Source organism: Vipera berus (genome assembly GCF_964194415.1).
Source record: "Vipera berus genome assembly, chromosome: 14".
Lineage (NCBI taxonomy): Eukaryota > Metazoa > Chordata > Lepidosauria > Squamata > Viperidae > Vipera > Vipera berus.
The window spans coordinates 8306606-8323012 of record NC_138217.1 but is presented as its reverse complement, the minus strand read 5'-3'; the positions used below and the strand labels follow the sequence as shown (position 1 = coordinate 8323012).

The 16407-nt window shown below is 43.5% G+C and overlaps 2 protein-coding genes and 1 long non-coding RNA gene across 4 annotated transcripts in view; all 3 read left to right on the top strand.

The window, feature by feature from the left end:
* The window catches only part of SEPTIN5 (septin 5), a 41041-nt gene extending 40450 nt beyond the window's left edge, over window positions 1–591 (top strand). For both annotated transcript variants that reach the window (XM_081339040.1, XM_081339039.1), the window contains exon 13: window positions 455–591. The gene's annotated coding sequence lies outside the window, so the exon portion shown is untranslated. The remainder of the gene's footprint in view (window positions 1–454) is intronic.
* On the top strand, window positions 423–1028 carry GP1BB (glycoprotein Ib platelet subunit beta; the record flags this gene model as incomplete). The annotated part of the gene is made up of 1 exon (XM_081338817.1): window positions 423–1028. The coding sequence occupies one exon, from the start codon at window positions 423–425 to the stop codon at window positions 1026–1028; it is 606 nt and encodes a 201-aa protein (XP_081194943.1).
* A 2376-nt stretch (window positions 1029–3404) lies between these two features.
* Window positions 3405–16407, top strand: part of LOC308674305 — a 49898-nt gene continuing 36895 nt past the window's right edge. Inside the window, exon 1 of the long non-coding RNA XR_014027855.1 lies at window positions 3405–3780. This is a non-coding gene — a long non-coding RNA (uncharacterized lncRNA). The remainder of the gene's footprint in view (window positions 3781–16407) is intronic.

Genomic DNA, 16407 nt, shown 5'->3' with positions numbered 1-16407 from the left:
TCTATTCTATTCTATTCTATTCTATTCTATTCTATTCTATTCTATTCTATTCTATTCTATTCTATTCTATTCTATCCTATCCTATCCTATCCTATCCTATCCTATCCTATCCTATCCTATCCTATCCTATCCTATCCTATTCTATTCTATTCTATTCTATTCTATTCTATTCTATTCTATTCTAGTCCAGTCCAGTCCATATTCTACTCTACTACTCTACTCTACTCCACTCCACTCCACTCCACTCCACTCCACTCCACTCCACTCCACTCCACTCCACTCCACTCCACTCCACTCCACTCCACTCCACTCTACTCTACTCTACTCTACTCTACTCTACTCTACTCTACTCTACTCTACTCTACTCTACTCTACACTACCTGGGCTCTAGTTAACGATTTCTGTCTCTTTCAGAGTAGAAGATGAGTCTCATCAGCTTCTTCTTCACCCTCAGCCTGCTGCCTCTTGCCAGCCCAGATTGTCCCCACCCTTGCCGTTGTGCCGCCAACATCATTGACTGCATGTCCACCGACCTCACCGACGACATGATCCCCCTCTCCTTTTCAACCTCAACGGCCAAGCTCTACCTCAACAACAACTACCTGACCTTCATCCCCAAAGGTCTCTTTGACAACCTGCACCACCTGCAGGCTGTCTACCTGCGGGGCAATCCTTGGGAATGTACCTGCCACATCCTCTACCTCCGCTCCTGGCTGCAGTGGCAAGAGAACCGCACTCTGTATCGCGACGTGGTGTGTTCGAGCCCTGCCCACCTTCAAGGTCGGATTATCACCTACCTGTCCGAAGACGAGATCCTCTCTACCTGCCAGTCCTGGTACTGCGGTGTGGCTCTGCTGGCCCAGATCTGCCTCTTCGTCTTCATCCTGGTGCAGGCCATCTTGCTCCTCCTTGTGGTTTTCTACATCTGCCGGTTCCAGCGGATAGCCAAGGAAGCCAGGAGGACAATGGTGGAATTTTATGAGAATACGGATCCGTGGGGAAGCGCTCGTAAGGGCAGTATGGACTGAGGTCTGCCGAGATTCTCAGTCCTCCAGGTCATGGTTGTCCCAAAGGTGCTTTAAAAAAAAAAGCCACTGGACTGTCTTGTTTGGTTTTGGTTTTTTCCTTGTGAAGACGTTTCGCTTCTCATCCAAGAAGCTTCTTTCGTTCCAAGAAGCCGCTGCTTCAACTGAAGAAGCTTCTTGGATGAGAAGCGGAATGTCTTCCAGGAAAGAAACTAAGAAAGTCCAGTTGCCTTTTGAAAAAAAAAACACCTTTGGGACAGATTGATTGATTACCGGACAGGAATAGCCTTTTCTCCAAATTGCCTTATTTCCTGGAGAACCTTGGATGCTGTAGGCGGAATTTGGAAGATGCTTGTTTTTTTTTCAAAAGAAGAAGAAGAAGGAAGAAGGAAGAAGAAGAAGAAGAAGAAGAAGAAGAAGGAGAAGGAGAAGGAGATGATGATGATGATTCTATGCCAGGGGTCTTCAAACGTGGCCCTTTTCTGACTTGTGGACTTCAACTCCCAGAATTCCTCAGCCAGCTTGCCTGGCTGAGCAATTCTGGGAGTTGAAGTCCACAGATCCTAAAAGGGCTACGTTTGAACACCCCTGTTCTACGCAGAACATTTGGGATGGATAAACGTAACTGTAGAATGACAAAATGAGAAAGGCTGTTTCCTTGGACTATCATTTCATATTTAAACTTTATGGACCCTATAATTGAAAAAAAATGGTTTGGGGGCTCTTGATTGAGCCCCCTCGTGCCCAAGATTGTCTGATGTCCCCTATTATGTACAGGTAGTCCTTGACTTACAACGATTCATTTAGTGACCATTTGAAGTTACAATTACACTGAAAAAGTAGTTTACAACCCTGTCCTCGCAGTTTCACCACCGCAGCCTTCCCACAGTCATATAATCCAAGTTTGGGCATTCGGCAAGTGGCAATATATTTGTAACAACTGCAGCATCCTGGGCACAAATGATCACCATCGATGACCTTGTCAGCCATTTCTGGAAAGCCACATTCTCTTACTGACTGCACCATTCACTTAATGACTAGTGATTCAGTTAACGACCATGGCAAAGAAAAAGGTGGTAAAAGCGGGTGCAGCTCTTTTAACAACTGTCTTGTCTGACAAAGTGGCGAACGCTCCAACACTGGAAGTTTTTAAGAAGGGAAAGGACAGCCATTTGTCTGAAATGGTATAGGGTTTCCTGCCTGAGCAGGGGGTTGGACTAGATGACCTCCAAGGTACCTTCCAACTTTTTTATTATTATTATTATAAAAGCAGTTCTGGTCACAGTTGTAGTTATAAGTCAAAGACTATCTGCGTAATCCTTCCGTGTTCTTTTACTTTGTTAAATGCCAGGTGATACTTGTTGCTTTTTTATTATTATTTCAATGTACTAACGTGGTCCTTCTTCCCCTCCAATCTGGATTACCTCCAGTTATTAAACCTCAATTTTTAATCTCAAATTACTAAAATTCAGTTATTAAACCTCTTTTAAAAAAATAACCTCACGGGCATTTTTTAAGAAGACATGGGACAATCATTTCTATGAAATGGTACAGGATCATCTTCTTGAGCAGGAGGTTGGTCTAGAGGACCTCCAAGGTCCCTTCTCACTCTGTTATTAGGCAAGTTAAAGAGATTACACAGCAGAGAGAGGTGATTTGGGCTTCTCTTCAAAAACCTATCAGCCCTCAAGCTTTTTTCTTTCAAACAACCCAATGAAGTTTGTGTTGCTCAATGTCTCTCTTTCTCTCTCCCTTTTTCAATGTATGCCAATTTGATTTTATATATATATATATATAGCAAGGTGCTTTCAAAAAGCCTTGACAAATACTTAACATATATTTGCCTTGCCTTCTAGCTAATAAAAAGAGAGAAAGAACCTGTGGCTCAGCAAGTTAAAACAACTGCCTAAGATACAATCAGCCCAGGTTCGAATCTCAGATAAAGGGTATGACTGACTGATGAGAACATAAAGAGTTTGAAATGGCCATCTCAGCCTCCCAAAATTCTTTATTAGCAATTTGAATAATTTGCACAAATAATGAGCTGTCATAGTTGACTATATCCTGTGGATAAGCCTTGAGATAGGCCAAAACAGGAATGAAAGAGTTAATTAGCAAGGTGCTTTCAAAAAGCCTTGACAAATACTTAACATATATATATATAAAATATATATAAATATAATATAAATATATGGCCTAGGGGTTAAAACAACTGCTTAAGACGCAGTCGGCCCAGGTTCGAGTCTCAGAAGGGTATGGCTAACTGATGAGAACAAATAAGTTTGAAATGATCATATCGGTCTCCCTTTATTCTTTGTTAGCAAGCCAAAAAAATTCACACCCACACACACAAATTTAAATCTCAGTTCCAGAAAATTATTTTCTCTGTCCCCAGAAGAGGGGGCACAAACCCCATTGAACTTTGTTTTCTACTCTTTCACGGTTAAGTTAGCAATGTCTTCCCTTCCCAGGACAAATGTTAAACTTCTTTCTCTCCATCACAGCCAAAGAAGAAAAGAGATTTATTTCTGAGATGATGGCTCTGTTACAGAGCTCACCTACATCGATTCTGTACAAAATCCAATCTGCACAACGGGTGGGATTTTTCTCGGGGTTTATTCCCTAACTTTCTCAAGATAATTTTGGTAATTTTATTAATACAAATAATGTATGTAACCAACCATCTGCAGACAGACAAGAAAAATTATAGAATGTCTCCATTCATGAATACAACAGGACAACTATCAGCAGCACGGTATTATTATTATTTTTAAGAAAATAATATATATCCTGTATAGATAAATATTTATATTATATATCCTGCTATAATATATATATTCTGCAATATATCCATAGTAGAAATAAGAAAATTTCACTCCCCCATCCTATGATGCAGTCTTATGACTGGTTTTCAGCAATAGAATTGTGTCTCCCTCTGTGTTGCTGACGTTGCCAGACAAAGTCTATTATTACTGAAAATTCTTCAAAATACAATTTTTGTCTGTCCCATCCATATGAGGTGAGTCCACCTCTAAAGTTTATACCTTTTCTAGTAAGGTAGCCCAACAGTGTTTCTTAACCTTGGTTACCTGAAGTTGTGCAGACTTCAACTGTCAAAATTCCCCAGGGTTTCTCAAACTTGACCCCTTGAAGGTATGTGAATTTCAGCTCCCATAATTGCCCCTTATTTCTCAGTTTTGACAATTAAAGATGTGCGGGCTTCAACTCCCAAAACGCCCCAGGTCCAGTGGCATAGCGTGGGGGGTGCAGGGGGGGCTGGCTCCACCGGGCGCAACATCTGGGGGGGTGCTCGCACTCGCAGCTCTCTGCCCCTGCCTGGCTCACTCACACTCTCTCACTGCAGTGCTGGCTGTGCGAATCCGATCCGCCCACTGTGGAGGGGTGTGTGTGTGCCAGGCGTGCGGGTTAGGGGGCGCAAATTACTTGCCTTGCCCCGGGTGCTGACAACCCACGCTACGCCACTGCCCAGGTCCGCGCATCTTCAAGCAGCCAAGATTGAGAAACATTGGCATATAGTATCTCTAGTATCATCATCATCTTCTTCTTCTTCTTCTTCTTCTTCTTCTTCTTCTTCTTCTTCTTCTTCTTCTTCTTCTTCTTCTTCTTCTTCATCGCTTAAAGCTAATTCAGTTTGTTTGGCATCTGGAAGCTACCATCACAGGCTTTGCAGAAGATTTTCCCCTCTTAAGATTTGGGGAAAGATTGTCCTTCCATTTTTCCCTCTTAAGACTTCCAGGTAAGTGTGTGTGTGTGTGTGTGTGTGTGTGCGTGTGTAGCATTTTTTTCCCTTCCAAACCTAGATTCAGTGGGCTGAAAAACAACAGGAACCTAGGTCCTTTCTCCAACTTGGTTTGTCCAGAAGACTTCAAAAATGCTAGATGCCAGAAATATGATGAACATTTAAAAACCTGCCTTTTTTTCCTCCCATTTTGAGGGAGGAGCAGAAAGAAGGGGGGGGGGGGAAAACCAGCCACAGAACTTTGTCTAAACCTTTCTCCTAAAAGTGGAGTTCTATGCTGCAGCACCAAAAGAGCTAACACAGTCCTAAGCTGCATTAACAGAGGGATAGAATCGAAATCACGTGAAGTGTTGGTACCACTTTACCATGCCTTGGTAAGGCCACACTTGGAATACGGCATCCAGTTTTGGTCACCACGATGTAAAAAAGATGTTGAGACTCTGGAAAGAGTACAGAGAAGAGCAACAAAGATGATCAGGGGACTGGAGGCTAAAACATATGGAGAGCGGTTGCTGGAATTGGAAAAGAAGGACTCGGGGTGACATGACAGCAGTCTTCCAATATCTCAGGGGTTGCCCCAAAGAAGAGGGAGTCAATCTATTCTCCAAAGCACCCAAAGGCAGGTCAAGAAGCAAAGGATGGAAACCAATCAAGGAGAGAAGCAACTTAGAACTAAGGAGAAACTTCCTGACAGTTAGAACAATTAACCAGTGGAACAGCTTTGCCTCCAGAAATTGTGGGTGCTCCAACACTGAAGATTTTTAAGAAGAGATTGGACAGCCATTGATCTGGAATGCTATAGGGTCTCCTCCTTGAGCAGGGGGTTGGACTAGAGGACCTCCAAGGTCCCTTCCAACTCTTTACTCTGTTAAATTTAAATCATAGCAGCTTTGGAAGCTTAATCTGGCTTTTGATCTCAGCTGTTTCACTCCATATGAAATATCTGTAGATTTTTTTCCCCCACGGGAGCCGGGATTGGTTAGTTACAACTCACCCAAGTTGTGCGTTGTGGGAAGCCAGAGAAATGGGTGGAGAGAAAAAAAAGAAATGATAAGTCTTGTCTGCTCAGACTTCCCCCCCTCCCCCTTTTCTGGTGCCACTTTATGCTATGCTCTTGACTTTGATAAATAGGCTTCTGAATAAAATGTTAATCTAACTAGAGGTGAGGGTGGGTGGGTGGGTGGGTGGGTGGGTGGGGGCTGGACCAGGCCTCTGCCCTCCCTCCCACACCGGCCTCCTGCTGACCTCGCTTCAGCGCAAAGGGAGAAAACATAGCGATTTTTGTGTTTCCCTACAGAAAGCTTGTTAGCTTTTGATTAATGGGGAAGGATTCAGTCCCTGTTCTGGGGCATTTTTTTTCCCCCGACAGCAGAAAAATAAGCACAGAGTCATCAACTGTGACCCACAAAAGTCTGAAGAGTCTAGAGGAAGGCTGAAAGAAGATGGGAAATTGGAGAGGACGGTGAAGGAACTAAAGTTACAGGAGACCAGTCCCTCCCCAAGAGCGAAAAGTACATATGCCTTCCTCTTGAGCCCAAGCAGCCCAAGCTTGCGGTGCAGAATTTCTTGTCTAGAGCCTAGAAAATAGAACAATAAGAGTTGGGAGGGACCTTGGAGGTCTTCTAGTCCAACCCCCTTCTCAAGCAGGAGACCCTATACCCGGGGTAGGCAACCCTGGCTCTTTTATGCTCGTGGACTTCAACTCCCAGAATTCCTGAGCCAGCATGGCTCACCTTGGAAACCTCTCCCTTTCCCCTCAGCATGGCTGGCTTAGGAATTCTGGGAGTTGAAGTCCACGAGTCATCAAAGAGCCAAGGTTGCCTACCCCTGCCCTATACCATTTCAGATAATTGGCCATCCAATATCTTCTTAAAAGCCTTAAAGGTGTGATGGAGCACCCAAATTTATCAGAATTTATGTTAATGTACCCAGATAATTATAGGACATAGAATAACAGGGTTGGAAGGGACCTTGGAGGTCATCTAGTCCAACCCCCTGCTCAGGCAGGAAACCTTATACCATTTCAGGCAAATGGCTGTCCAGTCTCTTCTTAAAAACCTCCAGTGTAGGAGCATCTACAACTTCTGGAGGCAAGTCTTTCCACTGATTAATTCTTCTCACGATCAGGAAATTCCTCCTTAGTTCCAGGTTGCTTCTCTCCTTGATTAGTTGCCATCCGTTGCTTCTTGTTCTGCCTTCAGGTGCTTTGCAGAATAGGGTGACACCCCCCTCTTCTTTGTGGCAGCCCCTCAAATATTGAAACCCTGCGATCATGTCACCCCGAGTCCTGTTCATTAGTCTAGACGTGCCCAATTCCTGCAAACGTTCTTCCCATGTTTTAACCTCCAGTCCTCTAAGGACAACAGCGAAGGGGCATGGTTGTCCCCACACACACCTCACTGGGGACCCAAAGTCTACCCACCATGTTGCTGGCGTGCCTCGCTGAAACCTATCTGAGAAATATCCGTGGAAAGCTGTAAGAGATATGCATTGACCGCGTTCCTCAGGAAATAAAACGGGTGCCTCCATCGGGCCAGGCAATTCGGCCTCTCTTTACTTCCAAGCTGAAACTTGGGGGGGCTTAACTGTGAGTTGTCAGCCGACACACACTCCAGGGTGACATGCCTGGAGGAGCTGGCCACTCGGATTGACAAGGGCTTTTGTTCCCCTATGACGGATGACTCCAAGACTGAAGTCCGTCCATTGTCCGCTCAGCCTATGTCCTGCTCTGGGGCGATAGCCATCTCTTCATGGGCTATTCAGTCCCTGTAGAAAAAGTGACTATTTTTTCTGAGTATACATTGCCTCCAGTCTATTGTCTTGACAGAAGGAATTTTTGGACGGCAGGTCAATCCGGTGAGGGCCTGCCATTCTAGGAGGTCCAAGGAAGTCTTCTCCTGTTTACCGATGACCGCGGGGGCCTTCTCTTCTTATCTGTCTAAGGAAGCAAGGAGCAACGTCTCTTTCTTTGTCAAATAATAGGCCGCGCGGCCCTGTGTGGAAATGTCCGTGTAATTACAACTCTACAGCTCTTCGGTTCTTTATCTTGTATATCAACGATCCATCAGCGTCCACCCAGCTTGGCATTGTTTTCGTAATTATTTAGGCAAACGCCAAGCACATTTGCAAGGGCACGCCGACCCTTGGGGTGGGGGGAAAAGAGGAGATTGAGACAATACAAGTCTTTTTCCCCCCTGATTCTTCTTCCTCTACTGATTCTCTTCACCCATCCACTCCCTTTGTTACCAGCTCTTTTAGCCCCGGCTCTCAGCTTTGGTTTGAAACAAGCGAAGGTTGGCCAAAGGTTTTGATCAATGGAAGAGGAAGTTCACGAAAGGGTTGGCTGGTGGGGGGTAGGGTGGGCGGTTGTTCTTTGCCATTATAGCTTCTTGCTTGGGCCTTCTTATTTGAAGGCTTTTCCCCTGTTCAAGCTGAGTGGACTTTATTGAACCTACATCCCAAACCCTCCAAGGTTTGCAATTAGATGAGTATAATTTCAGTTCAAAATAGACAGTCCTTCTCAGCATGGCGAGAAGAATGATCTGATAGCAGTAGAAGAGACTTATTTGTAGCTCAGGGTTGAACGGTGGGGTCCTTGGGGCTCTCTGAGTTGGGTGGTTTTCTTGCAGATGTTTCAGGACCTGAGTAGGTAACATCATCAGTGCTAGCAGGGAGTGGGTTTTGTGGAGAGGAGGAGGATGTGAGATCCGTAGTGCTCTCTGAGCTTGGTTCGGGTTTTTTTTTTTGCAGATGTTTCATTACCCAACTAGGTAACGTCTTCAGTACTAGAAGGAAATGGGGTGTGTAGTGAGGAGGAGGAGGGGGGGAGGAGGAGGAAGATTGTGGGGTCCTTGGTGCTCTCTGTGATTAGTTGTTTTCTTACAAATGTTTCTTGGCCCAACTAAGTAACATCATCAGTGCTAGAAGGGAGTGGGGTTTGCAAATGTCTACAAGAAAACAGCCAAGCTCAGAGAGCACCAAGAACCCCACAGTCCTCCTCCTCCTCCTCCTCTCCACACACCCCACTTCTTTCTAGCACTGATGATGTTACCTAGTTGGGTAATGAAATGTCTGCAAGGAAACAACCAAGTTCAGAGAGCACCAAGGACCCCACAATCCTCCTCCTCCTCTCCACACACCCCACTTCTTTCTAGCACTGATGATGTTACCTAGTTGAGTAATGAAATGTCTGCAAGGAAACAACCAAGTTCAGAGGACACCAAGGACCCCACGATGATCAGATAATTCAATCCCCTTCTTGGGATTTGCTCTCCCGTTGTTAAATATCAATGGATAATTTTGAAATATTCCCATAATTCTCCCTCTTTAGGAGTCTATCTTCAAATCGGGGTTGGAATGAACAGTGGCATTGTAAATGTTACTGTATAAACTGAAAAAAAGAAAAAGAAAGAAAGAAAGAAAAAGACAGAAAAAAAGAAAGGAAGGAAGGAAGGAAAGGAAAGAAAAGGAAAAAAGGAAGGAAGGAAGGAAAAGAGAAAGAAAGAAAGAAAAAAGAAAGAAAGAGGAAGGAAGGAAGGAAGGAAGGAAGGAAGGAAGGAAAAGAGAAAGAAAAAAGAAATAGGAAGGAAAGGAAAGAGAAAGAAAGAAAGGAAAGAAAGAAAGGAAAAAAGTTAAGAAAGAAAGAAAAAGAAAGAAAAAGACAGGAAGAAAAAGAAAAAAGGAAGGAAGGAAAGGAAAGAAAGAGAAAGAAAAAAAGGAAGGAAGGAAGGAAAAGAGAGAGAGAAAGAAGAAAGCAGAAGGAAGGAAGGGAAAGAGAAAGAGAAAGAAAGAAAGCAAAACTTGTTCTCAATTCTCCCTGAACCTGACTTTGTTGAAGCCATGGATACTTCCATGAAGTATCATGGCAACAGCATAAACCTGGTTTTGTACTGCCTTTTTCTGAGACACTCCTTTAATTTCCCAAACTGGCCTACGGTGCTGGGATTGCCTACTGGTCTCCCATCCAAGCGCTAACCAGGCCCAAGCCTGCTTAGCTTCCAAATCCTTCAGAACACCAGCCAGGTGCCACCAACTCAGTTACCTCAAGAGCTACAATGGAAATTCAGTGAGGGAAGCCATAAACTCCCAGTTTTGGCAGAGCAGACCTGCTGTTTGTTTTCTTCTTTCACGATAACCCAAATTTTAGGAAGAAGAAAAAGAACATATTTAGACATTTTTAGAGTTGGCATTACCGGCTAATAGGTTTCAGCTGAGAAATTTATCAGGAAGTGAGTTCTCCATGCTAGTTTTTCCTCAGCGCTGAAGCTGTTCTAGCCAACTCTGATGACTACAAGGTAGGAGATATTTTTATTTTTTTCCTATTAAAATGTTTATAATTAGCTTTGGAATACAAGTATTTATTTCTTTGGCTTTAGCAGAGCTGCATTGTGGAAGACATTCATTCTCTGTCCTTTGTCCTTTCTGAGTTTTAAAATAATTTGAGGAATGAAAAGGCAACCATAGAGTTCGTCGCACAGTTGCAGTCTTCAGGAGAGTGGTTTATTACAACAATTTGTGACATTTACGCCTCTCTTTGCAAAGTATTTCATGGGGAGAAAGTCTTCTGTGTTTTGGTTCTAAAATGTTGCATATTTCAAATGTAGCCATGAGCATGTTTACCCCGTCTGGTGTTTACTCTGTTACTCTGTGGTGTAATAATAATAATAATAACTTTGATTATACATTTATTGGCGCACCTATTTCAGTGTGGTTGGTTAAAGTACATGAAAATGGCTTTCCTGTTCAGGAAAAAAGTTCTTTTATTCTCGTATTCTCTCGTCCCTTGGTTTTTGGTTTACACGCTGTGGTTGTGGTTAGTCACCCAAAGTCATGAACCTGAGATGGGCAGGCATATAAATTGAGAGAATAATAAACTCGGCGCTGGTAACAAAGGATTGTAAGAGATGAGTTTCTTTCTACACTTAAACTAAACAAAAATGCAGAGGGTAGTTGATCTTCCATTAGAACATGAGTATAAAAGAACAGGTGGGAAGGGAACCTGGAGGTCTTCTAGTCCAGCCCCCCTGCTCAGTTACAGCGGATCGGATCAATAATAGAGAGAAGCCGTTACCAGGGCAATGGCTAAAGAGGTTTAAAAAATATAAGTAAAACTAGAATTCATGTCTGACCAATAGTTAAATTGTTCTTTTTTATAATCAGCAGAGGGCACTATTGTCTTACAAGAAAGCCTTTCTTTCTTTTTCTTTCTTTCTTTCTTTCTTTCTTTCTTTCTTTCTTTCTTTCTTTCTTTCTTTCTTTCTTTCTTTCTTTCTTTCTTTCTTTCTTTCTTTCTCTTTATGTTATTCAGTTATTCTCTATATATCTCTTTCTTTTTCTTCTCTCTGTTATTTTGTTATTCTCCCTGTGTTCTCTTTCTTTTTCTTTCTCTTTCTTTCTGTTATTTGGTTATTCCCTTTGTATCTCTTTCTTTTTCTTTCTTCTCTCTGTTATTCTGTTCTCTGTGTCTATTACAGCTTCTAAATCACAGCTTGTGGCTTATGCATGCGCCTAGCTGTTGTGATTTTTCCAACAAGCCACATTTAAATCCAATAATGCTTCTGCATAGTGTGTGAAGAAACAGTCTCTGTATCCACCAGCAACACAGAAGGGAAAATGCAATATGAATTCTTGACATTAATGCACAGAAGACCATGCATAATTTCAATTCTCATCACTCTGGGCAGTTTCAAAATTTTTCTAGAATTAATGTTCATTCTCAGTGTGTCTGTGTGTATAAATATGCAGCCAGTGAGCCTTTCTCGGCTAGAGAACTCGACCAGCGGTCAATGACCTTGAATACCGTTAGGTAGATAGATATATACAAGTTCCACCTTTTAACTGCCTTTTAGTGTATTTCCACAGTTCGTAAAATGAGGCAAAACTCACTTCACCATTGTCTCGCTTAGCAACAGAACAATGTGCGGCTCGACTGTGGTCCTAAGTCAAGTCCTACCACCTGCACGAGTGGCGGCCATGTTAAATTTCCCACAATGCTACCGATGTAACATTGGTTCAGGAACACTGTGGGAAATTTAAGCTGGCAGCTCCGAGCCAGCAGACTGAGCGTGTCTGTCCCCAAGCTGGGGACCGTGCTACACGATTGTGACTCCAGTAGTTGTTGAAAAGTATTGGGCATTGAGGGTGGGCCTAATCAGGGCTAAATATTTTCCAAAGAGCTGAGCTTCTCGGAGTTCAAGTGACAAATGTACCAATGTGTGTTTGATGGAGGAACATGAGTCCTCCCTGGAAATCTGAGATGTTACACAAGAAAGTAGACAGCCAGTGGGAAAACACTTGTTATGCCCAGTTTCCCATCAGCTTCTCAAGTGCACCACCCTGATTGCTTAATTTCCAAGAGAAAAACATGGCAATCTCCTCCTTTTATCACCCATTCTCTCTGAATGGGGCTACTCTCAGAAGTTGGATTTGGCCCTTCGTGGTCCAGATGTCTACAGACCTCCCAGCAGGGTGGAAAATTGCCCTTTAATGGGACCACTTGAGGGAGTAAAAGACACGAGAAGGGCAGAAAAGGCAGAATAAGCCTGAAATGGTGGTTAAGAAGTGAGTTTCGTCGAGATACGTGATGCCGGTAATGTGCCGTTTTCTTTCTTCATGCGAGGGCTGATTGCTTTCAAAGTTGTTTTGAGGTTCATCATCAGTGAGATATCAGAGGACCACCGCCTCAAATGACGGTGGACTTTGGAGGTCTTCTAGTCCAACCCCACTGCTCAAGCAGAAAATCCTATACATTTCCAGTCTCTCCTTAAAAACTTCCAGTGTTGGAGCATTCACAACTTCTGGAGGCAAGTTGTTGCACTGGTTAATTGTGCTAACTGTCAGGAAATTTCTTTTTAGTTCTAGGTTGCTTCTCTCCTTGATTAGTTTCCATCCGTTGCTTCTTGTCCTGCCCAGTTCTTCCAGGATCACACCAAACCCTGTTTCAATTTCAACCAAAGCGAGGCAGGTCAAAAACCAGGTATTTTGGTAGAGGGATCCCTAATGGTCAGGCCACAAGTGGACCCTTCCACTCTCCAGGAAATTTGAAATTTCTGAATTGAATTGAAACTTCCTTCCAATGAAAAGGATCTTTTCAAGAATGGTCAACCAAGCACGATCTAAGAGAAGAGACTCCGGGCACCGTGAAGATCTGAAGGCCTTGATGGTGCCTCCCTTGTCTTAAAATCCGAACTGCTGGAGGCCATCTTCAGCTGCAAGAACATTTTCCCCTCCAAGCTATTCTTGATCAAAGAGGACAGCCTTACAAGCCTTGCCCTAACAGCCGTGTAGCCTCAGCTGACATGTAACTGAAACCTTTCTACCTTCACCCACTCCTCGGACCCTCGCCAAAATATCTTTACCTTCTGTGGAATCGCAAGCTGGCTCAAGGTCATCAGGAAAGGTCAAAGGGCACTCCATCATTTCAAACCGCCAAAGGTTATCTCGACTTCAGTGCAAAACAAAAACAAGGGGCTGATATTTTTCTCCACCACCACCCCCCAATGGATTTTTGGAACCCCAAGGAATGTCAAGAGGGGCAACTTTTAAAAATTAGGGTGTTTTGTTTTGGGGGGGGTGAAGGAAAGAAAGGAGCATTGGAAGGATAGGGTGTCTCCTCAAAGTACGTGGCTTTTGGGGGACAGCTGGACTTAAAGTCTTAACGCCTTCAGGTGTGCAAGAGAGAGAAAGAAGATGGGAAGAGGGGAAAAAAATATATTAGAATATACCTCTGGAGGAAGAAAGTCCAAAGCCATTTGAGGAAGGGATTGTAGATAGTCCTTGACTTATGACCGCAATTTTCACTGCTAAGTTTCTCTTGTTTTTGTTTGTGTTCTTTCGCTGCTTAATTTCAGTTGTTAAGGAAGACAGTTGTTAAGTGGGTGTTGCCCCACTTGACAACCTTTCTTGCCACAGTTGTTAAACAAATCACTGCAGTTGCGAAGTTAGTAACACGGTGGTTAACTCTGTCCGGCTTCCCCCACTGATTTTGCTTCTCAGAAGGTCGCAAAAAGAGGATCACATGACCCCGGGACACTGCGGCCGTCGTAAATATGAGCCGGTTGCCCAGTGCTTGAATTTTGATCTCGTGACTACGGGGATGCTACAACGGTCGTAGGTGTGGAAAAGGGTCCCTTTTTTCAGTGTCGTCATAACTTTGAATGGTGCTGTGATTTGAGCCTGCCCATCCAAAATTTGATCCCTAGTGCATTAAGAAAAATGGAACCACTTAAATAGGATTTTTATTATCAAAAAGAAAAAAAAGAAAAATCAAACTGCTAAACCTGCAAATCAGATTATTATGTTTTTAAGAGAGAGAGAGAGAGAGAGAGAGAGAGAGAGAGAGAGAGAGAGAGAGAGAGAGAGAGAGAGAGAGAGAGAGAGAGAGAGAGAGAGAGAGAGAGAGAGAGATATGGCCGCACATACTGTAACTTCCCTGCCGTTAAGTCAGGACTGCCAGCCGTCCATTCAATGAGGATTGATGAGCTGTTTGGCTTATTGTCGGTTATCTGCCGGGTGTTGACTTTGAAATTCATTTATCTGCAGGAGTCTTAAATGGAGGAAATGCCGGTGTCTGGCTTTGTGTTAGGGCATAGAAAAAAGAAAAAAAAAAGAAAAAAAGGCAAACATTTAAGGCAAACTCATCTAGAAAGACTGGGCGTCCACCTGCATTGTCCCCTTGATGGGACCTTAAGGCTTCTAACAAAACATATAAAGAACAGTTGCTGGAATTGGGTATATCTCATTTAATGAAGAGAAGGATGAGGAGTGACATGATAGCAGTGATCCAATATTTGAGGGGCTGCCCCAAAGAAGAGGGAGTCAAGCTATTCTCCAAAGAGCCCAAAGGCAGGACAAGAAGCAATGAATGGAAACCAATCAAGGAGAGAAGCAACCTGGAATTAAGGAGAAATTTCCTGAGAGTTAGAACAATTAACCAGTGGAACAGCTTCCCTCCAGAAGTTGTGTGTGCTCCAACAGTGGAAGTTTTCAAGAAGAGACTGGACAGCCATTTGTCTGAAATCCTACAGGGTTTCCTGCCTGAGCAGGGGGTTGGGCTAGATGACCTACAAGGTCCCTTCCAACTTTATTATTATTATTATTATTATTATTATTATTATTATTATTATTATTATTATTATTATTATTATTATTATTATTATTATTATATAAAACTTTTATTCATAAAACATGAAACTCAGTCAACTGAACACTCAAATTGACTGGCATTAATGGTTGATACGGGTTGCTGCCAGCATCCTAGGTATCAACCAGGTGGTATTATGATTATGATTGTGATTGTGATTGTGATTATGATTATGATTATGATTATGATTATGATTATGATTATGATTATGATTATGATTATGATTATGATTATTTGTCAAAGCGAGTGAGATTAGAACAATCAGTTTCCAGGGAGGACACAGTGAATCTTGTAGATGTAGGAGATGACCAGGCTGAGCCCAAGGGAGGTGTCAAACACTTCATCACAGAAACAGAATTGGAAGGGACCTTGGAGATCATCTACTCCAACCCCTTGTTCATGCAGGAAACCTACACTATTTCTGACAAATGGCTGTCTACAGAGCATTGCAGTTTGGCAGTTCGATCTCCAGTGGCTCAAGGTTGACTCAGCCTTTCCATCCTTCCGAGGTCGGTAAAATGAGGACCCATATTGTTGGGAGGGGGGGCAAAAGGCTGACTCTGTAAACCGCTTAGAGAGGGCTGTAAAGCACTGTGAAGCGGTATATAAGTCTAAGGGCTATTGCTAGTGCTAAATTGAAATTATGGAGTCTGTGGAGAGTCCCAATCATCCAGGTTCTCCTGAAAGGCAACTTTCTTGGTTTTTTTTTCCCCCCTTGTGAAGACCTTTCACTTCTCATCCAAGAAGCTTCTTCAGTTGAAATGATGGAGGTGTGGGTGAAACGTAGGAGTGAAACAGGCCTCTGAGGTGAGGATAACATACAGAAATGGAGGAAAAGATCAGGAGGAGGAGGAGGGGAAGGGGCCCACCCTGCTAACTGAAAGAAGATCCTGATGTCACTCATGACGTTGGCTCATCTGTCATCCTGGCACCGACACAGATCCGGCTTTAATAGGGATCTAAACAAATTCTTCCCTTCTCTGAAGAGGCTCCCCGCAGATGCAGAGCTGGGAGGGGATGTTGTCATTTGGGGGCTGGTGAAGACAGGGGCATAAACAACTGGAGTGACCCCCTGGGCTGAACACAGCTGGGGTCTCCCCTGGACTGGGGGCTGGATATATCTATATTTTGTTTCTCTGTGAAACTGAGAAGTGATGTTGTTTCCCCAACAGCTTGCTCCCGTCGCTTTGGGTTGACAGCTCTCTCCATTTCGAGGAACCTTGGAGACTGGAAATCTGAAGAGCCTCGTTTTGCCTTGCTCTACCTCCCTCTGCCCTTTACTCGATGTTTCCTAATGGGAAAAGAGACAAGAAAGGGGAAAGGAGGGGGGGTGGTTGGGTTAATAAGAGCCGGCAGAGATTGGCAAGGAAGACCAGTGGAATCAGTGGAATGGCTTCCCTCCAGAAGTTGTGAGAATCTAATCAAGGAGAGATTCAAGCTAGAACTAAGAAGAACTTCCCCATCAGTGAGAACAATTAATT